Raw genomic sequence first — 24,313 nt, forward strand, 5'->3', positions numbered from 1 at the left:
TCCCAATAATTCAAAACTGTCGTTGAAAGTATTCTCTACAAAAATGCCTTTCACTCACTTCATGAATATTTTTCAACTTAACATCATTATTGTCTGCTTGTTTACTATTCTACTATTTATAATTTTTTTTGTTTTATATGATTATCTGCTACAAGTACTATTGAATTATTTGTTTATGTACTTTATGTATATTCCATATTTTACCGCTCGATTTTTTCAACTCCTACTTTCACATGTTATATGTGACGATTTCCATGCTTGTAAAAACGTCTCAGGGAAATGAAGTATTGGTTAATTGATTGATTTAGATTCATTTTAGGCCAGACGTTCCGATTCTGCCTACAAAATGTAGGTATATTACAGTTCTCGTTCCATGTTCGATTTTTGTGTACCAAACAGTTCGGGATGACTGTTCGTCATTCATTATTTACGATTCTTTACTGTGCAGTTACTGCCAGAAGTGTATTTCATGTCCTTGAATATATTTGCTGTCTTCCATCTATCTGGAAATCTCTCGTTTATCACAGTCGGACGAGAAGAAAATAATGAGGTGGAACACCGTCCTGCTCGAAATGTGACAGATCCTCCTGCAAAAGTTCATTACCTTCTGCAACGATATAAGTTTCTAGCTCGTGAGTTATAGGAGAATCAATAGTGTCTTCAAGCATTTCAAGGTACAGATTATCAGTCGTTTTCTTCCAGAAATAATGGACCAATAATGGCATTTCCAAGAATACAAGCCCAAAGAGAAAGCAAGTAGTAAGAATTGACAAAATACTGAGTACCGAAGAAAATACCGAGTATGGTGTACCACAAGGAACCGTTCTGGGTCCTATTCTTTTTAGTGTATATATAAAATAAAATGGTTTATTTGCGCTAGAGAGTGGTGGTGAAATTATAGGATTTGCTGATGACACAGCCATATTATATGAAGACGAGAGCTAGATTTCTCTTAAGGAAAAAGCAGAAAAAGACTTTAGTCGTATTAAAACCTGGTTAGAACACAAATTCCTTACAGTAAATTTAGAAAAAACGAATTACATGACATTCACGTGCAACAAATCAAAACACATTCCCTTTAACAATTTAGAGGTCAACATTCAAGGTCTACCCATCAAAATTCAACCAGTAGAAAAAATCAAATATTTGGGCGTCTTCTTCGATTGTCATTCAAATACTATACAGATTCAAATATTTGAAAAAAATACTGAAATATGACCAGCTGAAAACCTTGTACCACGCCTTGGTAGAAAGTCATTTGAGATATGGTATTTTGGGATGGGGCGACGCACTCAGAACGCACCTTAAGCCTCTGGAAACCATTCAAAAAAGATTTCTGAGAATAATGCCATCAAAAAACAACAGATATCCTTCAGACCAGCTTTTTTGTGAAAGTTATATCCTTGATCCAAGGCAATTGTACTATCTGAAAACTGATTTGAAATGTCATACTTTACGGAATCAGGCACAGCTACCTACTCACTATTACGAAACTCGCCAGAAAAATCAATATATAGTACCTCACATGGCTAAATCGTTTGGTCAAAAGTCATACAGATACATTGCACCTGAAGTATATACCTAATTCTATTCCCAAATTAATAACCGACATCAAAAACATTTTCACTTTCAAGAAAGAATTTCAAAAATACATTCTGAAAATGCCTAGAATAGTAGTCACTGAAATGAAAATGAAAATTGAAAACCTTTTAAATACCGATCACTATTATCAAAGATTTTAGACGTATTGAACTGAACTGTTTAAAAGTTTGATATTCGCTAAATTGAAAATTGTGTTACTGTATTGTTACTGTATACTATTTGTTTTCATATTTTTATTTTAAGGAAAATGAAAATTGAACACCATTTTAAATATGTCTCATTCTTATCAAGCAGGAATACAAACGATTGATATATTATATTAAACAAAACTGGTTGAAAGCTAAATAATCTTCGACTGTGTCTTTGTATTGTATTATAGTGTTTGTTTTATTTTATTTCAAGTATAATGACAAATTATAATATAGTCTATTTCAAAAGAGTGTAGAGTAATAAAATCTCATTAAGTATTCAAAAGCGCTACAGGGTGATCCGTCAATAAATTCTGTCACTTCCCTAGTCCGCATTGCAAAATTATGTCGTTTCATAAAGAGCAGGTAGGTATCACCCTGTTTTAAGGGATTTGTCCATTGTTATCGACGGATAAATACTGAGCCAGAGGCGCGCTAGTGGGATAATTGCCAAAAGAATATGCATTCATAAAAATTATATTAAAGGAAATAAAAATTTAATACAGCAGAACAGTGTTATTAAAAAAATATAAAATGTAACAATAAAATATATACGAACCGAAATCGGGAAATACTCACAAATACACACGAACGAACTTTACGTATTGAAACACTTGTGGGGACTTTAAATCAATTTTTTCACAAAAACGACAAGAACTTTACTGGATACGTTATTACAATTTGACACTTGAACAATACTAAAATTGTGAACTTCCCTTAACGTTTAACAACACTCTATTTATACCCTAATTGAATGTTCTAGAGATTACTAGGTACAATTTTCGAGAACCTTCCGAGAAAATAATTATTCAGACTACCCTTAATTCTAAACCCTAACCTAAGCAAAAGTGTCACTGTCACTGATACACTGGTCTCTGTCCAGATTGCTTATCCCGCTACAGTATATTTACAATTCAATTAAATTATTCTACATCAGTATAGTCTTCATCCGAAGAACTGTCATCATCCCCTGGTGTTATAATTATAGGGTCAACCACCTGATCGACCAAGTTGTCCAGTTCCCACATTTTATCTTCCTCTTTTAAAACATGCTGGATTGCTTTTTGCCAGTTTTCTGATGTGATTTCCATAATGGCTTGATCAAACAATACCTTGACATCTTTCATTTTAAATGTGGTATTGTGCCTTGCAACATATCCTTTAACTTGTGCCCATATAAGTTCTATAGGATTTAATTCGCAATGATATGGCGGTAGGCGCAGCACAGTTACTTTATACTTTTCTGCTACATCTTCTACGGCATATTTCATGAAGCGAGATTTATGTTGTTTTACTATGGCTAGTAGTTCCTTCTTTACTGAATTCGTCTCAAACTGAATACCTTTATTTGACAGCCAGTTAATAATTTCTTGCTTTCTCCAAGCTGAAGTTGGTACCTTCTCTAAGCGCCTTGAATGGTAGCTTGCATTATCCATAACCACGACCGAATCAGCTGAAAGAAATTTTAACATTTCCCCGAAGTAGTCTTCGAAGACATGTCCTCATGATAATCTCCCGTCCGGCACGACTCAAAGCTTAACAAACCTTCTTTTAAAAATCCGTCTTCGCTTCCAATGTGAGCAATTATAAGCCTCTTCCCTTTTCCCGAAGGCACTTTAATACCCGTCGAAAGGCCTTCTATGAAAGCTTGGCGAGAACTTGTTATATTTTTATCTTGCCACATTTTTTTGACTATATAACCTTCGTTTATCCACGTCTCATCAAGATAAAAAATTTTCTTTTGCTCTCTGCGGTACTGCTTTATAGTTGTCAAATATTTTCGTCTCCAGCAAACAATTTCATCACTTTCCAGTAATAGTGCCTTTCGATTGTGCTTTTCCCAGGCAAAATTCATACTTTTTAAAGTTTTCCATAAAAGTTTTCTGGATATCAAAGGAATATCGTTATCTTGGCTTATCTCGATAAATATTTTTTCAAGAGTGGGTATTTCCTTTTTAAAATAAAACGAATGAACTTTTCTTCGAATGTCACATTTGGTGTCTTCATCTAAGATTTTTATTGGTCTTCCTGATTTTCTCTTGCATGGACTTACCTGGCCTGATATCTTTCTTTCTCGCAATAATTTAAAAATCGTGGACTGTCCAATTCCAGTCATTCGGGCACATCGCTCAACACTTTCTTGCACAGACAAACTAGGGTGATCGTGTTTTATGCAATCATATACATTTAAAATTATAACTTTTTCGCAAACAGATAGCGAAGAATTTTTTACACTTCTTTTCTTTGGAGTAAATGTCCCCATTTTATAACTTTTTCACTATTTCTATATCACAATATCACTGTACGTTTAATTGGTGTAGTAACAATTACTATTATAACTCGAATGTTTAAGACACCATTACAATATATTTAAACCCTTTTTCTTAATCACCTGGGTTTAATAGGTATTGCATGATTGGTGGGCAGGGTCAAAAAGGGATTATTATAATGACATGGCACCTCGGAACTAAGTGTTAACCCTTTTTTGAGAAATCATGCTAAAGTATATGAACCCAAATTGCATATTAAATAAGTTTACAAGAACCACTAAAATTAATCTTAATCTTTTTTTAAGAAATTTTACTTACCTAAATACATGTAGGTACTTAGTTTTAGACCAAATTACTTCCCAAAAATGGCCTTTTATTATTATCTATGTCTGTAATTTTTAATTTACTTTAATTATTAAGTTTAATAATCCTAAGATTTGCCTACGCCCATGGACGACAACGAAATTCAGGCAAATTTTATGACACTTCATGATTTATTACTCTACACTCTTTTGAAATAGACTATAACTGTACATGTTTAATTACATTTTCGATTAAATATGTTCTTAGTCGAATATCTTTATATGTTATTCATTCTATGTTTTTGTTTCACTACTTTAATGTATTTTGTATATCCGCATTCACACCAAATTTGTTTCTCGAAACAAGTATTCACTTACTTATCGAGCATCTCGTTATTTATTCGACCTTTAAATTTGTACTTACCATTTGTATTTGTATTTGAATCTTAAATAAATACCATATATTATATTATATTAAACATTAATATTTTGTGGGTGTTGTGTATGCCCTTCCCAAAAAATATGTGGGTTTTCGTCACTCCAATAGTGACAATTTTGTCTGCATCATTATGGATTCAGGGGAATTGTCTACAAATGGTTTGAATCATATCTTAGTGACAGGAAACAAATTGTGAAAATTTCCGGAAAGTGTTCGGATTATTCTCCTGTCAAATCAGGAGTTCCTCGGGGATCGGTACTCGGACCAATATTGTTTCTATTATACCTTAATGATCTAACATATTTACCAATCACAGAAAGATTCACATTATTTGCGGACGATACCACTATCCTATGGCATGGAAAAATGTGGATGTTCTAAAAACAGTTATTTCCAATGAACTCAGCGAAATCGAATCTTGGTGTAACTCAAATAATCTTTGTTTCAATGTGGAAAAAACTAATATAATTACCTTCAAATTCGAATTCGAAAACGAGCACTAAATTCCTGGGTATACACATTGACAGAAAGTTAGGGTTTGAGGAACATATAACGTCCTTGAAAAAAAGACTAGCATCGGGCTGTTATGCTATCAGAGTAGTGACAAACGAGCTTGGTACAGCTATTGGCAGAAACACATATTTTTCACTCATAGAATACCATATTAGATACGGACTACCCTTTTGGGGTTTTTGTAGGAAAACCTTATGGAATTCTGTGTTCATTCTACAAAAGAGAGCAGTCCGTTATTTGTACAAGACCAAAGCAAGGGATCACTGTAGACCACTATTCATCAAGCATCAAATTCTTACGCTTACATACCTTTTCATTATGGAGACTGTATGCTTGATTCACAACCGACATTTATCGAATGATAACCCATTAAATCCCAGGCACACCAGAAATAACTGCCATATCTCCCTGCCAATACCTAGGTCGACTCAAATTAAAAATTCAATAATATACGAAAGCAAAAAAATGTACAATCATTTGCCTGAACATTTTAAAGCAATCGGAAATTTAAAAAAATACAGGAAGGAAATAAAAGTATTTCTCATTTCAAAAGCGTATTATGACCTGCAGGAATATTACAATGACCATTTTAATCATTCATATTTGCATAAAGGTATCAACTTCATGTCTAGATATTGTTTTGTAATTAGTTTCGAATATATGTGAGTGAATGTCATCATTCTATTTGTCATGGTTGTGTTTATTTATATGGACATTTTATTTATACATATATATATATATATATATATATATATATATATATATATATATATATATATATATATATATATATATATATATATATATATATATATATATAAAATCTAGAAAGGTTAATGCAGTCAAGCTGCTGGAAAATAATTCCACTTATGTTTCGCTTGCGTTTACGCAGCTATTTTTATCAAGTACTTTCTTGGTTTTTTCTCATTTTGTCTTCAATCGAGGACCGCCTGCCCGGTACTGACGATGCCCAATAGGCTGAAACAGCTGTATACCGGTGGCCCTTAAATTGAAATCAATATGGGAATGATCAAAGAGTACTTATCTATTTATATATATATATATATATATATATATATATATATATATATATATATATATATAACCAGTTCAGCATATATATATATATATATATATATATATATATATACATATATATATATATATATATATATATATATATATATATATATATATATATATATATATATATATATATATATGCTGAACTGGTTTTTCCGGGTATTTGATCCGTGTATGTGATATTATCTCTAATTTCACCGACGTTTCGACAAAATCTCATTTGTCATTTTCAAGGTGTGCTGTTACGTGTTCAGAAATTTGTTGCCTTTGCTCAACTCACTTCTTACTATAATGGTAAAATGGTATTCGTTATGTGTTCAGAAATAGAGTAGTCCATAAACCCTCTACTACCTACTATTTAAACGTTGTTGAGTTTTACCTGCGTTCTTCTTCTTCTTAGTTGACCTCATCTCCCCGTTAAGGTATTGAATATGAAATCTGAAGTTTTCACGGATAGGAATATGCTGAACTGGTTTTTCCGGGTATTTGATCCGTGTATGTGATATTATCTCTAATTTCACCGACGTTTCGACAAAATCTCATTTGTCATTATCAAGGTGTGCTGTTACGTGTTCAGAAATTTGTTGCCCTTGCTCAACTCACTTCTTACTATAATGGTAAAATGGTATTCGTTATGTGTTCAGAAATAGAGTAGTCCATAAACCCTCTACTACCTACTATTTAAACGTTGTTGAGTTTTACCTGCGTTCTTCTTCTTCTTAGTTGACCTCATCTCCCCGTTAAGGTATTGAATATGAAATCTGAAGTTTTCACGGATAGGAATATGCTGAACTGGTTTTTCCGGGTATTTGATCCGTGTATGTGATATTATCTCTAATTTCACCGACGTTTCGACAAAATCTCATTTGTCATTATCAAGGTGTGCTGTTACGTGTTCAGAAATTTGTTGCCCTTGCTCAACTCACTTCTTACTATAATGGTAAAATGGTATTCGTTATGTGTTCAGAAATAGAGTAGTCCATAAACCCTCTACTACCTACTAGCAAAAAAGGTAGCAAAAAAGGACGGCTATTTGTACACTTTCTGCGATTAGAATAAAAAATTCAGCATTTACTAAACACAACTTTACTACCATCTACGTTTTTCTATTAAATTACTTTTTGATGTAAATTAATTGAAGCTAATAGCTAATGTCACCCCTAAAAAAGGGTTGGAACGGTACCACCTAATATTCTTACCAGTTCTGGTCAAACCATGCATCTCAGTATAGGCGTACTGTTTGTTTACACCAATTTATTGTTCTAGCCCCAGTGCTAATACAGAACGCGAGCTTATCAGAGAGGATCGTTTTTGCCGCAAACAAAAAATTATTGGATTTGTTGAAATCGGAGTTGGATTTCGATATAGGAACTAATAAGTAATTGCTATGTTAGCGCTATTCAGCGTCTAGATAGAAAAAAGTTGCTCACCCCAGAGAGGCTGTAAACACTAATTTCAAGATACATATTGATGAAAGTCCCAAGGTTTCGCGTTCACAAATAACAGTAGAACTTGAGTATTTGTCAAGAGTAGTGTACACAGACGTGTTTCACTCGACAACTCAATAAGAAAAGTCGTTCATATTTTTTGGAGACGGAGAAAAAATTTGACCTGAAAGGCACTTATTGACCAGAGTATAAAAGCTCATGAATAGTATAAAAGGTCGTTTAGCTCACAAATCAAAACAGTTTATTGTGAAAGTATTGGTAAATCGGATGTGTGGAACTGAAACCAATTTGCTGTAGAAGTTCAAAGAAGAATTGAGTATTCGAACCGTTTCAAAAGATGGAAAAGGAATTAAAATGCTTTTTCGAACAATTCGCAAAGACGTACGTTGGAATACCTTCATCATTTCAGATAATGAATAGATACAAAGATTGTGATAGAGTTACCTCTAGTGAAGTTGAAAAATTTATGGAACTAGATGCCTCGATCGGTTTAACTTCATTGAAGAGTTCAAGATAGTGATGATGAAGATGAAGTTCTTTCTGTTTCCGGAGTTGAGGATAGATGGTTATGTTTTTCCCGTGGATTGAGTCTAGCACCAGTACGTACCCAGCATAAACTGATAGTACGAAATCTGTCTCTCGGCATCATCTGGCAAGATCTGAAAGATTATATGCGAAATACCGGTAGAGTTACTTTCCGACAGGCTCATAAACCATATCGCAACATCGGAACTGTCGAATTCGCTACTCATTCAGATATGGAAGCCGCTTTTAGACAACTGAATTTCACTCTATTGAAGGGTAAACGAATTCGCCCAGAAAATGCCGGGATTAATTCGAGAAAAGAAAACATTTTTCCAATTGCGCATCTTCCTTGCGGTTCCAGAAACACAGATTTTCCAAGTCTACTCGGTCCAATCATTCCCGTTGGGCCCCGGTCCGTACCCCTTATAGGTTAGTCGTTTCAAATATATCTGATCGCGTCAGTTGACAAGATCTCAAAGATCACATGCGTAATTCTAGGGAAGTTACATTTGCAGAGGCACATACTCTTCGCCGCAACATGGGAATCGTAGATTTCGCTTCAAAATCTGACTTGCAAGCCGCTTACAGACAATTGAACGGTACTTTACTGAAAGGTGGCCGCATTTGTCTCGACGAACTCAACATACCCATATTGAGTAATGGTGCAGAAATACCTGGCGAGATGTCCGATTCCCAGAAGGAAATTTCTGTTACAGAGCCAGAAATCAATCAGCTTTCTGACCAGGAGGAAATAATTGTCCATTCCTGTTTGTTTGACATGGATGATGTCCCACTAAAATTGGCCGATATATGGACGGGAGGAAGAGAAGATTCACACAAACCTGAAGGTGGGCACATGACGTGGGGCCCGCTTTTCGATTTGAAGAAGAAGAACATAATTTCAATTCGAAGGAATCATTCCTGGAACGAAGTCTATTGGTCATGGTCCGCTTATATTTTTAATGAAATCAATATCGAAATGTTATGAGTTAACTCTATTCATTATTATTATAATTGCAGCCGTAAGATGAAATTTTTATTTTCTCGACCGAATGAAAATATGCGCTAGATAGATGAAATCGAAATAGATTATTTATCGATCTATGCTTACCATTTTCAAATTTTAATGTTCGTAATTTTTCACGCATCACATAAAAGGCATCAAATTGATGTAAGTGTTCCTATCCATTTTGAACAACATTCTGCATATTCAGTTCAATTCTAAGATTTGTTTCTCTGTCGAAGGAAAATTGAAGCGGGAAACGGCATTTAGCGGCGTAAAATATAAATATTTTTTCTCAAGAAATAATGATATTTTTTCTACATTGTGTATAATATACAATGCATCAATTTGATGTAAGTGATGACGAATGATTGTAAACCTATCCACTTTGAACATTCTGATCATTCTGCACATTCAGTTCAATTCTGACCATTTGTTTTCCTGTTGAAAAGGAATTGAAGAGTTAAACAGCATTCGGCGCTAGCGCTGAATTCAGAATAGCAACAATCATTTCAATTTATGTACCTGTTGCTATTGAAACCTTTAGTATTTTTGGATCTTATGTGAATTGAAGGGGTTATATTTTTTAGGAGTGATTAATTTCTGGGAAAGAAAGTTTTTGGCTTTCTACTACTTCATCTTGATACAAAAAAAGAAGGATGAGGGAGTCTTCCAAAGAAAGGAAGGAAGTAACTCTATACATGGATGTGTAGATCATGCAAAGAAGTAACTTTCAGACACAAACTGAAAGAAAGTCCTCCTGAAACAGCTACTTTCATATAAACATTGAATTATACGAAAGAAAAAATTCTTTCGAAACAAATATTTCTATATGAACACTGAATTATACAGGAGATACTTTTCTCTACTCAGTTTGTATTTCAAACATTCGTTGTGGAATAAAAATCAGATATCATTCACATGAGTTCTACTTTAAATGAATGGTAACAAATTACACTTACATCAAACCCGCTGAGGTGTCATGGCATGTACCTTCTGTATGTGAAATGGGTGGAGCAGTTGTTCCCTAATTATTCTATGAATAGTGGACTTGGATGTATGGAACTGTTCTGATAGATTTCTGATGCTCATTGAAGGATCATCAGCGACGGCTTCCAAAATATTTTCCTCCAATACAACGGTACGTACAGTCCTAGGAGCGCCCTCACCACCTCGTTTTGGCAAAACTGTACCTACAATAATATCGAAATAAAACAACGTGCTCAAATTAATTATCAATTATTACATACCTGTCTCCCTCAAGCTGCGATCGACACGCTCGAATGTTTCTCTTGACGGTACCGTTCGATTGGGAAAATGCTCGGAATACAGACGACGAGCTTCTGCAGCATTACAAAATGCTCGTCCATAAAATACATGCATATCTGCATATTCATTGAATGTAAACTGTTCGGCCATATCAAAAAAATTCAAAATATCCTATAGAATATTGACAATACAATGATAGTCATATGACAATGCACCACTCAACAAAACAAAATCGCATTCCAGTTTCTCATTTTTTATCAAAACTTTCTAAAAGGTTTTTTTGTCAACATCTGTGAAAGAAATGGAACATAATTATTCCCTGGATATTTTTCACCTGATCATGTGCAGCCGTTTTTGTAGTTCATTCGTTTGCTTTTTATTAGTATAGTAAATATTTTTTCCGATGTACGTTTTTTCAGCTAAATTTAGATTCGTGTTAAAGAATTTCTCCCATAAAATTATAATTATCAGTGAAACTCCTCAACAGTTTAGCTGTGAAGAAGAATTTGAAACATTCGAATGTTGAGTTTCATGAGATTCAGATAACTGATCAACACGAAACGTGATTATTCCACACGTATTATGTACATACAAAATATGGAATGAATTCGATATTTCATAGTAGAGTAGCTTGTTAGTTTAAAAACACCACAAATCTACAGAACTTGATATTTCTTTTGAAAAAATATCTGCTATCACAATTGTGACTTAAACTTCCATATAGGTACTGTACTTTTTGTTTACGACTTCATTTTAGCATACTTTGTATTATTCCTGTTATAAATGTTGTTGAATTAACGTTATCATTATTATTTCTGCTTTGATAATTATTCATTTCAAATAATGGTGGACGAGCGGGTTTGATGTCGTCGAGTAGAACTACATTTTTATCAAGACTCGTTGCTCCGATCGACTTTCCACACGAGTACTTTTATTCATTAAATTGTCCAAGTAACCTTATTTTGTTGAAAAATATTGAAAAATATCTGTCATTTCAAAGTTTTGGGGTGTGGACCATCGGGGGTAGTCCGTTCCTGACTTTGTAGCAAAACAACTGACTCCTGCATGAAAGCTCATCGACGGAATTCATTTGTTTAGTCAATTACCAAAATTTGGATGATTTTGATTATTCACTTGAAAAGTTATCAAAGAAAAACATTTTTCATTTTGTAACTTCGAGGGCCCGTAACTTGGTTACGAAGACTTTTAGGAAAAAAAAGTTATATGAAGTACTGGTGATATTTTGACCCCATTTATACATTCCCGAGAGGAAAAGAGGAAGTCCAGGGACACCCTGTATACATACCCCTTTTAATTTAAACATACCTAAAGATACCTGAAGTTGGGATTAAATGAAATAAATGTATGAATACCTTTATTTACTCTCATTGGGACAAGAGTAGATTTAACTTTGTATTTGTACCCGTTTTATTCAAACCTTCAATAATTACCAGTTTTTATCTATACATCATTAGTTATGCTTGTTTTTATACCTACAAATCTTTGTGGATGGGATACAAAATCTTCTGACAATGAAGTATATATTGATTGATTGAACTCTTCCGCGACAAAGTCGTAATATTATGAATTCATCGAATTATTCATCTTGTAATGTTATTCAGAATGGTGCTGTTGACGTAATAAGACACACGTCTTATTTCAAAACTTCGAAATCCGCCATTGAGGATATTAATGTTCCATATAAATGAAATTTTATATCTGTGTCAAATCCATAAAGGATATTTAGAGTTCGAACTGAATAGAAAAATTGATTTTCATATAATTCAATGTTTTTATGAATGTACCCATTTCAAGAGATTTTGTGATGTCCTGTTTGGTCTGAAAATAAATTCTATGCATAATCTACATATCTTTGTAGGGCTTGATTTTCTTGAGAGAGGTTTGAGTCAGAAGTAACTGACAAACTCCAGCTACGAATTGCTTCAACCCTGGAATAACGCTTTCCTTTTGGAAACTTTTCCAGACTGTTTTTCAAATCAATGTATCAGTAAAGCAGAGAGCTGATATTTAAATAAAATTATAAGTATTTATTATTGACAAAATTTAATAATTTTTATAACGTTAACAAAGAATCATAACACAAATATTTTCATTTCCTATATCTACATTATGAATGACATATTTACGTACCACACAAAATTCACGAGCACTTTCTTTAAATCGTAAAATATTGGCCAAATTCATTGACAAGTTCAATTGTACAAGTGTGACCGTGAATATTTCTTTCCTATAGAAGTACCTTGACGTTATATTTTCTCTTGTGGATTCACAAAATATTTTTTGAATATCACTTGTCTAATACTAAACTGGGGAGTCTCCACAGAAATTTTCAGTAGAGGTTGATTAATTAAACAATTATTATGGAAATACTACCAGTAAATGTATTTTCAGTTAACTGAATATTTCTGTGAAAATTCACAAATCGTCAACTTCATTTTATAATCTAAAATATCAGCTCTTCCAGCTGGGGTCACAACAAACACAGATTATTTACAGGTTCACAAGAATATGTTTACGTGCTATAATAAGAGTTCTTCAGTTGCCTTGATAAATGACAGGAGAATAAGATTCCGATGATCTGAAAAATAAATAAAAGTTAAGTTGGGTTAAGTTTTAATCAACTGATCTTGATTTCGAAATCAAGAATTCTATAGATAGATAAAAATGACAATTGTGTGTTGAAAGATTACAAACACTTGCGCATGAAACACGGGTGTGTATGATATATAGTGGTTGTAATTATAACACCCGCACGAACAATATATTCAAGCTCCAAAATGTTTGGTTTTCGAGCCATAAGTGTTTCTGCCAAGCACGTTGCCGAAATAACTTCATCATCCACTCGAAATTTGTGTCAACTTAAGTGTCATGTTTGATGTTCTTTCCACCAATATTCCGAAGTTTCCATTTCGCCTGAACCCTTGTAGCTCCAGTCCAAATTGACCCACTCTTATCTTCCCCCTTCATTATAAGGTATGAAGCAGGTAGACTCAAGACTCTGCTGCTCTTCATATTGTTTTCAATAGGTACTCCCTTTATCACCAAATAAGGAAATATTTTCATCCTATCTAATTTGTTAATGGCAGAATACTATTCAGTGGTGTGTTACACTCAGGATTTCATTTAGTGAGAGTATTTTTGGGAATCAAAACTGCCAGAATGGTGTATTTCACCCTCGTTGAATCCCACCTAAGTTATGGAATACCGTTTTGGGGAGTATGCAATTTATCAGCACTTAGTACTGCAGAAACGGGCTATCAGGTTTATGTGTGAGAATAAACCTCATGATTCATGCAGTCACAAATTCGTTGAGCAAAAATTTTAACAGTGACTGATTTGTTCATTTTGGAAACGGATTGCCTCATTTACAAAAATATGTCAGTATTTGGGGCTTCATGCAATTCTTATAGCACCCGTTCCATATATATATATATATATATATATATATATATATATATATATATATATATATATATAGAAACAGAAGTTAATATCGGACATAGCACTCATGAAAGTGGCAAACCCTAGACACGTGTTTCGGGCTTTTTGGCCCATCATCAGTATGATGCAGCCATGAGTAGAGCCTAGATGATGATAGTACGACCAGATATCGAAAGCGTTCGCATATAATTAGACAGAAGTTATAAAGTTTCGAATCCTTTTTGTGACTTACATTAATATTAAATTATATATAGCGGAAGCGCTGTGAAGGATGAAAATCATATTTCATGAGAAACAACGGAGACCATGGTAAAAATAAATCCATATTTCGAACCAGCACAGTGCATTCCATTTAAAACGAGTAACCCTGAATAACTTTTGGTACAATTATTTTCAGGAAAAATAAAAGAATATGTCAACAATAGTATACAGGGGGACACATTTTGACATATTCACATTTGATGTTACTATCCCTATCGCACCCTCAGAGCATGTCACCAATTTTTTTAAATGGACCACCCTGTATTGTTTTGCATTATCAGATGCTCCATGATGAGCAGATTTCAACAAGTCTGGTCTGAAGCTTATGGTTCGGGAGCTACAAATTATTTGAGTTGAAAACGAGCCACCCTGAATAACTTTTGAAACAATAATTTGCAGAAAAAATAAAAAAGCAGGTCAACAATTATACAGGAGGCCATATTTTTTAATATGCGTTCTAGTGACAAATATAGAAGCAATAAATCAGAAAAGGAGATTTTTTATCAATCCTTGAATAAAAATCTGATGATTGGACAATGAGTGAAAAAAATGTTCTATAGTAGATGTTCAAAAACGTTTCCACCAACTTTCATACAATGGTACAAACGAGCTTCCATTGCCGCCCTCGTGATATTCTCTCTCAAATCTTCTAATGTTGTTGATTCTATCTCATACACTTTAAACTTCAAATTACTCCATAGAAAGGAATCTACAGGAGTGAGATCTGGAGAATTTGGTGGTAATTCTGTAGGACCTCTTATGCCAATCCAGCGACCAGGAAAATGATCATCCAAAAATTGTCGCACTGGAACTGCATAATGCTGAAAAACTATTTCGTTTTCGAATAAATGTATATCCTCCTCAATTGCCCGGTACGGTACGATGCCCGGTATTATTCGATTCTCCACCATATCCAAATATTTATCACTAGTTAAATTATCATTGATAAAAAAAGTCCTATGATGTGGTCACCTAAAATCCCTGCCCAAACATTCAGATTTTGAGGTCGTTGGGTATGACTTGGCGGTATAAATGAGGAAATGAGGATCACTCCAATATCGACAATTTTGTCGATTCACCTCTCCATTCAAACTAAACGTACATTCATCCGAAAAACAAATTTCATAGAAGAAATTCTGATGCAAGTTGATTCGTTCTATGTGACCTTCACAAAACTCGATACGTCTATCGAAATCATATCGTTCAATTCATGAATTGGTTTAATCTTATATGGATGAAATTTATACTTATGAAGGATCCTGAAAACATTTGTACGACTAACTCCTGATTCTCTGATGATAAAATATTGCGAATTTTCCATTAGTTCAACGTGCCCTAAAACTGCTGTACAAATAGCTTCATCGTTGACAACTCCTGAACGGTTATGCTTTTTATTTCAATTGATCCAGTTTCCATAAATTTGTTCAATTATTCCGAAACGTATTTGTGTCGTACATTTCTTTCTGGATGATTAACATTGAACATACAGGCGGCAGTTCTAGCACTATTTCCATTTTGGTAGTACAAACTCACAATTTCAATCCATTTTCGAAGCGTATGAACCATTGCTTCTCAAGAATTCACAGAAACAGAAACACTAATTGTAACTTCACCTGGTGGGTAATCGTTATTGTAGAATGAGACAAATACAAAATGAAAACAAAATCGAATTCAAACTTAAGTAGGCAAAATTAGACAGTTCATTCAGGTTGGCTCTTTTTCAACTCAAATAATTTTTATCTTCCAAACTATGATCTTCAAACCATAATGTCTTCTAGTTTGTTGAAATCTGTTCACCACGGAACATCTGATAATACAAAACAATTGATCCATTTAAAAAAAATTGTGACATACTCGGAGGGTGCGAAAAGGAAAGTTAGATCAAATGTGGATCTGTCAAAATGTGTCCCCCTGTATACTATCGTTGAGATCCAGGTCCATTAATGTTCTCTCTTTTCATTTTTGACTTTCCTGCCACGTTATCCCAGTGCGACGTACATTTATATGCTGATGATTTTCAATTATATCTGCCAAGTCAATCTAATAATATTTACCATGCTATCACCAGGATGAACTTAGATTTAGAAAATACACTTCTATTTTCCAAAAATCATGGCCTTCGAATAAATCCAAATAAAACAGTAGCCCTATGTTTGGGATCTGACCTACAAAGAAATGAAGTTGAAACAAATTTCCATCTTTTTCTTGACAATGAACCGATTGAATGGGTGAATTCATCAAAAAATTTAGGTGTATATATCGATAACACTCTCCATTTCAACGAGCACGTTAAACACATTTACAAAACTTGCTTTTTTAAACTGAAATCCTTAAACAAGTTCAAGTTCCAGCTTTCTCAAGGAACAAAACTGAAATTAGTTCAATTATTGATTCATCCCCATATTGAGTATTGCTGCTCAGTATATTACAACTTCTTGCCAGACTATAATAAACACAAACTTCAACGCATACAAAATGCTTGTATAAGATTTGTGTGCTGCATAAACTACCGTGATCATGTAACTCCATATTTATTGAAATTAGATCAGCTGAATATTGAGTTTAGAATTCGTTATCTCATATCTGTATTCTTATATAAACTATCGGAAAGCAAAACTCCTAATTACTTGTTCAGATTAATTAGTGAGCGATCTGATGATCATTCTATCAATTTAAGAAAAGATACATTTACCATTCCATATCACGTTACCACCAAATTTGAGGGATGTTTTTCTTACTTTGGACCGAAGTATCTAAATAATTTATTAGCGTATATTCATTCATTTGTCTATATATCAATTCAAAAAAACTTTGAAAATCCATTTCTTAGATGTTCAAAAATAATTGTAATCTTTTATATTATCTCCATAATAGTTTTTTTTATATCAATGTTGTGTCTATTGTAACTGTTGATTGCAACTGTCTTACTGTATGCTTTTTTTTTTAATTAAGGGACGGATGGAAGAGAGCCTCCGGCTAACCCTTTTCCCTTTGTGTATAAAACTTGTTTTTGCACAATAAACGTTATTATCATTATTACTATCAGGTGTTTTTTATTTGTCCTGAAAATCATTGCTTCAAAAGTTATTCAGGGTAGTCATAACAAACAAATTAACACATCAACTTTGACAAATATGGAAATATGTCCAGTAGTAACCAAGACATTCTCCAACAAATGAGTATTGAGTTGAAGTGGATTGAAAAAACATTGCTTTTTAAAGCTGCTATGAATAGAATACCGTCAACAGACACACTGCACACTTGGCTTATTCCATAGAAAGAAAATATTAAATTATTTTCTGTTGGGAGTTTAAAGGCCACGATAGAGGGGTTAGTCTTAGTCTCAGTCTTAGTGTTATTCTCCAGTTTACTTCGAGAGCGCGTTGAATAAAAAGCTATACAACATGCTAGTTACTTGTTCGGGAACCGTGAAGCGTCCGAAATTGTTAGCATTAAATATAAATGAAAAAACAATTGTTATGAATTTTTATGATTCTTTAAGAATACAAAATCAGTCAGAAACCAAAAGTAAGGAGGAAGTAATGCAAAAATGCGCGAGTATGACCGCGCATAGACCGACAATTTTTAGATTTCTTAAGGAAATCGAAGAAAACAACAGCTTTTTGGAGCCAAAACTAACCACTGGCAGAAAGTGTTTGGTTATCGACGAAGAAGTCAAGAGTTCTATTAGGAGAACAGTACAATATTTTTAGATAAAAAACAAAATACCTGTGAATGCGAATTGTATTTTATATATCATGTAACTCAATTGAACTACTTGTCTCCAGTCGAAACGTCGTTTTTAAGTAGAGGCCATGACATCTTCTTTTGAGAAGACGTCACCTATGAAAATGACAGAAGTCTCAATTCTCGAATATCGAAGGAAAACGAGACTCTCCAAGGCAGTTTCAAAGCCAAGTTTCTGCAGACGGCAGAACGAGATTCATTCCCAGTCTTTCACTGCAAGGTAAGTACATCAAACCAGATCCCAAAAAACAAAGCATTCAAGATTCAACACCAGATAGTGCTGGTGTTGAATCTGGTTCCATCAGTGGTAGTAGTCAGAACCACAAATTCATTGCTGGATAAACAGGACTCCCCACGATGGTTTGTGGCAAAGCCTATTTCGATATCATGTATAGTTTCATAATACAATGTCTTTCCGTACAATGTCTTCCACTTTCATTATTCTGTCTGAATGTTGGTTCCAGGTGGATAGAGCAAAGGTACGCTAACGTTAAGCCCTTCTTCTTCATTCCAGCTTGTTATAATATTCAGGACCTGCTGAAAAAATGCATTAGATTGATCGAGAACACTTCTTCAAGGGCCCTGCGATTATTTCGTTGAAGAACCACCAAAAAGAGGATTTTCAAGTCAATATCATCAATTTCTTTTGAGTTAAATGTTGATGACTTATTCAATATTTTCTGGATGAACCTTTGCTAAACTGAAAGAAGGTCTATCAGGAGGTGGTGGGTATTTTTTCAGTAAAGGCTTCTGAATTACTTTTGATAAATTGGAGAATTATTTTTATTATTCTATTCAGTGCCTACTTACCTGAATAACGGCCAAAGCAAACCCTATCCCTCCAATATCAACTGCATGTGCTCTAACAAAATCTCCAAAGGCAGCTTCGCATCCGATTCCGTAGGGAGTAGTAGTAGATGATGGAATAGGAGTAGTTTCGTTACCAACAGGAGTAATAGATGATGGAATAGGGGTAGTTTTGCTACCAACAGGAGCGTCGTTGGCAGCTAACATTGGAGGAATAACGGAAGTATTGTTAAGTATAGTATCGTCGATTGGAGCTAATAAAGAAGAATCAGATCCAGAAGCTGGAAAAAATTCTATAGCAAATATTCATTTCTTCAAAATGAATTTATACTATAAATATACAAAACAGTATGGACTCTAAAATCAATAATGTGTTCAATGTATTATTTACTTCAAATTATTATTTAAAAAGCATGAACAAGTGAGAAATTACCCTCATTCAGTGACAAGTATTTTCCATAGTACACTATTCAATTGACACCCAAGTCAACTTGCCAAGTTTTTATGTAAGTGTTGCTGGATGATTGGTTTGACCAATCAACTGGTGACTCTTGAATTGAAATCAATATGGGAATGATCAAAGAGTACTTATCTATTTATTTTTTCATTTTCATGCAATTATTTTCTATATGGGAAACTTATTTATTGAGGGTTGTTCGACAAAAAGGTATTCTTGATAAAAGTTTGTGCACCCCCTAAAACTAAACATACTTCAACAAAATACATTACAACACACGTAATATACGAGGAATCTTCAAATATTTGATTTTGTGACAAAAGTAAAGTACTCTTATTTTGAAAAATTTCTGGAAATGTTATTTAGAAAAGTTGTTCAGCATTGGAAAATACATCTACATTTGAAGTCATGGCCATGTAAGTGAAGTTTTACTTTTTTACCCATTTTTTTAAATGTGAGCTACGAAAAAAATGTTTTTACTAAAACGATAGACAGCATCGTGTATAAGACGGTTCATTATGAGAGCCTGTAATTATACAAATTACACAACTATGGGGTTAACCACGGTCAATTGTTTTGAGAAGTAAATTAATTTTCAAAGTTTTTGGTGCAAAGTTATTTTTATTTTTTGTTAACACCGAAAATTATTCAAAATTATACAGTATTGTAACAAGAACTCAATATTCAATAATATCAAATCACAAAACATCAAAAGAAAATAGGCATTTCGGAACAAACTCATTGATTTTCTGGAGATTCAACTTGAAACACTTATTTTGGACCAGAAAATCTCCAGGAAATCAATGAGTTTGTTCAGAAATACCTATTTCATTTTGATGTTTTGTAATTTGATATTATTAAATATTGAGTTCTTGTTACAATACTGTATAACTTTGAATAGAATATCACACAATACATATACAGGAGTTAATACATTAAGTACATATATCATTCATTTGCGAATACATTTACCTATCATGTAACTATCATTGTATTTTGTACATACCTCTTTTCTTCCGAGATTGCAGAGAGACACTTTTTGTCGTTGATGACGGCGCTGTAGTTGGCGCCGGTGTAGTTGTAATCACTATCGATGAAACATCATTACAATAAAACCCACCCATGGTACCACTTTTAGCAGGGCAGCATGAAATTGGTAAATCAGGCTTTTTGTTCTCGACTATCCAGTCAGTATAGTTAATAACACCGCAGCACTGAAACTGAGAATTAAATACGTGATACCACAAACTTTTCACGAATCCAAAATTTGTATGGGAAAAAAGTAATAACAGCTCATGGAAAAAGTATTTAGTGAAGGAGGAATCGAACGTGAAAAAGCATTTTTGGGTTTCCAGGAAAATATAAAGAATGGATTACTCCCAGAGAAAAATAAAAACCACTAAAAGTGTCCACGAGAATATTGAATTTAAAAAACAGTTTGTGATTAAAAAATAGGTATTATTGGTGGTATATTGAATACTCAATATATTTCAAATATTAAAATTTGTTAGGTATTGCATTATAATACTATCAGTCTATCTCGTATACCAAGTGTCAATGAATCTACTAGACTAGGTCATAACTTATGAAATATTGTGTGTATCAAAGTAAGATTTGGTATAGGTAAATTGTATATCCTACTAAATCAATTGCAGATGGAGCTCATGACTAGTTGAAATCATTTTTTTTATGTTGAAGTGGGAGAGGACAGCAAAAATGATATTTTACACATAGCGAAATACCTAAATAATAATAATAGCTTTATTGTGCATAAATTACAAACAAAAGGTAGGGGTTAGCCTATGGCTATCTTCCACCCGTCCTGCTAAGTAATACAAATAACATTTATGAGCAATAAGGTAATTACCTAAAATAATTCAAATTTATTCAGCGGCAAAATCAAAAGAAAGAATAATAAATAAATCTCAGTTTGCAGAAAAGTAAAGGAAAACACTACACTACAATACTTTACTCCATGCTGGTCAACAAAGTTGATTTCAAATGATGTTTCACTCCATATGAAGATGAATTCAGGATAGGAATTATCCTGTTCAAAAATAACGGTGCCAGATAGGAAATGCATCCTTCGTATTTAGATGTGGCATGGTTTGGAATGTTGAAATTATTGAACCTGGTATTGATGCTACGGATATTAGAACGACGTACTATAAGCTCTAATAAATACAGGGGTATTTTGTTTTTGATGAGTTTAAAAAGAAATATTGTGATCAGATATTCCATTCTACACTTTATGTTTAATTCTCTCAATCCTACCAGAAAAGGAGTTATGTCTCTCTATAAGGTACACAGCAAACAAAACGCATACAAGAATTTTGAATGCGTTGCAACTTTTGTCGATTATATTCCGGTAGAAAATTATAATACACTGGAACGCAGTATTCTATATGTGGATAGATGAGGAATTTGACTAGTTTAAGTTTCATTTCGGTTGATAGTTGATATTTAAATTTTTGAAGTGATTTCAGTTTGAAGAACGCTATTTTAAATATATTTTGGACATGGTCACTGAAGTTCAAGTTTTGATCGATAATCAATCCGAGATTTTTCGTTGAGTCAACCCATTCAATGTCCGTTTGATTCATTCTGAGACTATGTTGTTTGATCTGATAAGTCTGCCTCTGAGGACCTAAGCAGATTGCAACAGTTTTGTTTGGGTTGATACGCAAGCCATGTTTTTCAGAATAAACTTGAGTGTTTTGGAGATCTTCATTAATGATGCTCACATGGTTTTCTATATCAGTCATATCGCAAAATCAATCTAATTGAAAATCGTCGGCATATAGGTGAACTTGACAAAAGTTTAAACATGATGGAAAATCAAAAGTGAAATTTACAAATAATAAGGGCCCAAGAATACTACCTTGGGGTACTCCAGAAATAGTCTCTTTAAGGGTTGAGCATTGCAGGATATTATCAAGCGTTACTCTTTGTGATCGACCTCGGATATAGCTATTCATTGATTCCAATGCTCTTTCTTGAAACCCTATGAATATTAATTTCGCAAGAAGAAGCTGAAAATTGACAAGATCGAAAGCTTTGTTTTGATCCAGGAGAACTAGGATCGACGGTATAGATTTATCACCATAAGTACATATATCATTTGTGACTTTCAATAGAACCGTATGTGTACCATGTTTCGAACGAAAGCCAGACTGTACTTCTAGTAAGATACTATTGAGATCCAGGTATTGTCTGATCCGTAGAGAATGTTTTCAAAAAGTTTGGAAAATGTAGGTAAGATGCATATTGGACGAATATTATTAAAACTTTTAGGTGTGGATATTTTAGGTATCGGAATGACATTGGCAATTTTCCACAATTCAGGAAATGTACCTGTTCTCAAGGATTCACTGGTGCAAAATGCACTGCTTCTGCTCAAAATATGAGTTTCTTTGAAATAAATGGTGTGAAACATTTTTACTATTTTGCGTTGACTACATTTGATCTCTAGAGGCTATCCAACTCGATAAGGTTTTTGCAATAATGTCATTTTTTTCATCTCATTTATCCCACTGCAGCGACCTTTCACAAAATATTACATTCCAGTAACATACGTATTTCCCTAGTTTTATTAAAATTCTTTATCAAACCCCTCCGAACTCATTTCTAATCGTTATTAATTTTTCATGAAAAATTAGAAATAAAACTTTTAATATTTCTTACCACTTTTATTCGTAACTATTACAATAAACTAAAAGTAAATCACAATGTTAGCCCTTATACAGTGCTTTTTTTTAATGTTTCCCCCCTTTTATTTTTTGAACGGGTCAACTAAAAAAATTGAAATTTGGGATAATGAAATTAATGCATGAATACTTCATTTTGAAGTGAAATTGACAGATGAAACTTTCAAGATGGCGACTGGGCGCTATCTGGGAAAAAATTGTAATGGAAAGGGGGGTCTTATGACACACCTTTTTGAAGCTCCTGACAAATCAATATCTTCAAATTCTACAAAATGGCGGAACTTCCAATAATTGCATGAATACATTGACATTCAACTACATAATATGAGGTAATGAGCTTGAGGTCACTTCGGAAGACACTCGAAATGGTTGCCTTGAACTTCTTGACATATGAACAGCCTATCCGATATTTCACGTCCAACATTTTGGAACACAGTAATGTCAATATTTCTATAAATATTTATCATTCTCTGCCGTATATCCAGTATTGAAGCAGGTTCAGTTTCGTACACCTTTTGCTTCAAATAGCCCCATAAAAAAGTCCGAAGGTGTCAAATCTGGCGAGCGGGCTGGCCATTCTGTAGGACCTCGACGGCCAATCCAACAACCGGGAAAAGTGGTATCCAAATAGTTTTTTACTTGTCTGAAGTGATGTGGTGGTGCTCAATCTTGTTGGAGTACAATATTCATATTCGCTTCGACGATTTCACTGATGACAGGATCAACAGTAGTTTTCAGCATATTCGAATACAGTTTCCCTGTTGAATTTTGATCAATAAATAGACGTCCTACAATATGGTTTCCCAATATTCCTGCCCAAACGTTAAATTTTTCTGGATATTGGGTATGTGTTTCCCGGAAAACGTGAGGGTTGGTGTCACTCCAATAACGGCAATTTTGTCTGTGAACATAGCCGTTTGAAAAAAATGTACATTCGTCACTAAAACAAATATTGTGGAGATAGGTAGGATGCCTTGCAATGGTTTCCGTCATAATTTCGCAAAATTCTGTTCTTCGATCAGGGTCATCTTCAGTTAATTGGTGTACCATTTTGATTTTGTATGGATTAATTTCTTCATCCCAAATTTCAATTTTTTGAGTTGGCCCGGGCATTAAAGAAATACACTGTATATATACTGTAGGTAATAATAAAGGTCCTTGATTTAATGATTTATTTTAAGTTCATTGTAATTGTTCGGAAAAGTCCTTATAGGACAAAACTGGAAACAT

General features: G+C 33.7%; 1 protein-coding gene across 5 annotated transcripts in view; it reads right to left on the reverse strand.

Moving 5' to 3' along the window:
• Positions 1–12,689: 12,689 nt before the first annotated feature.
• LOC111515410 (CD63 antigen) overlaps positions 12,690–24,313 on the reverse strand; it is a 38,691-nt gene continuing 27,067 nt past the window's right edge. For 2 of the 5 annotated variants that reach the window (XM_074173614.1, XM_074173615.1), the window contains 3 exons: positions 20,383–20,596; positions 18,923–19,200; positions 12,690–13,241 (listed from right to left, as the gene is read on the reverse strand). In XM_074173614.1, coding sequence (XP_074029715.1) covers positions 13,176–13,241; positions 18,923–19,200; positions 20,383–20,596 — 558 coding nt within the window. In that variant the 3' untranslated portion in view covers positions 12,690–13,175. The remainder of the gene's footprint in view (positions 13,242–18,922; positions 19,201–20,382; positions 20,597–24,313) is intronic. The other 3 variants (XM_074173618.1, XM_074173616.1, XM_074173617.1) reach the window with 3 other exon arrangements.

This window comes from Leptinotarsa decemlineata, unplaced genomic scaffold, assembly GCF_025532065.1.
Source record: "Leptinotarsa decemlineata unplaced genomic scaffold, Ldec_3_MD MMD2_tig00000251_RagTag_RagTag, whole genome shotgun sequence".
Taxonomy (NCBI): domain Eukaryota; kingdom Metazoa; phylum Arthropoda; class Insecta; order Coleoptera; family Chrysomelidae; genus Leptinotarsa; species Leptinotarsa decemlineata.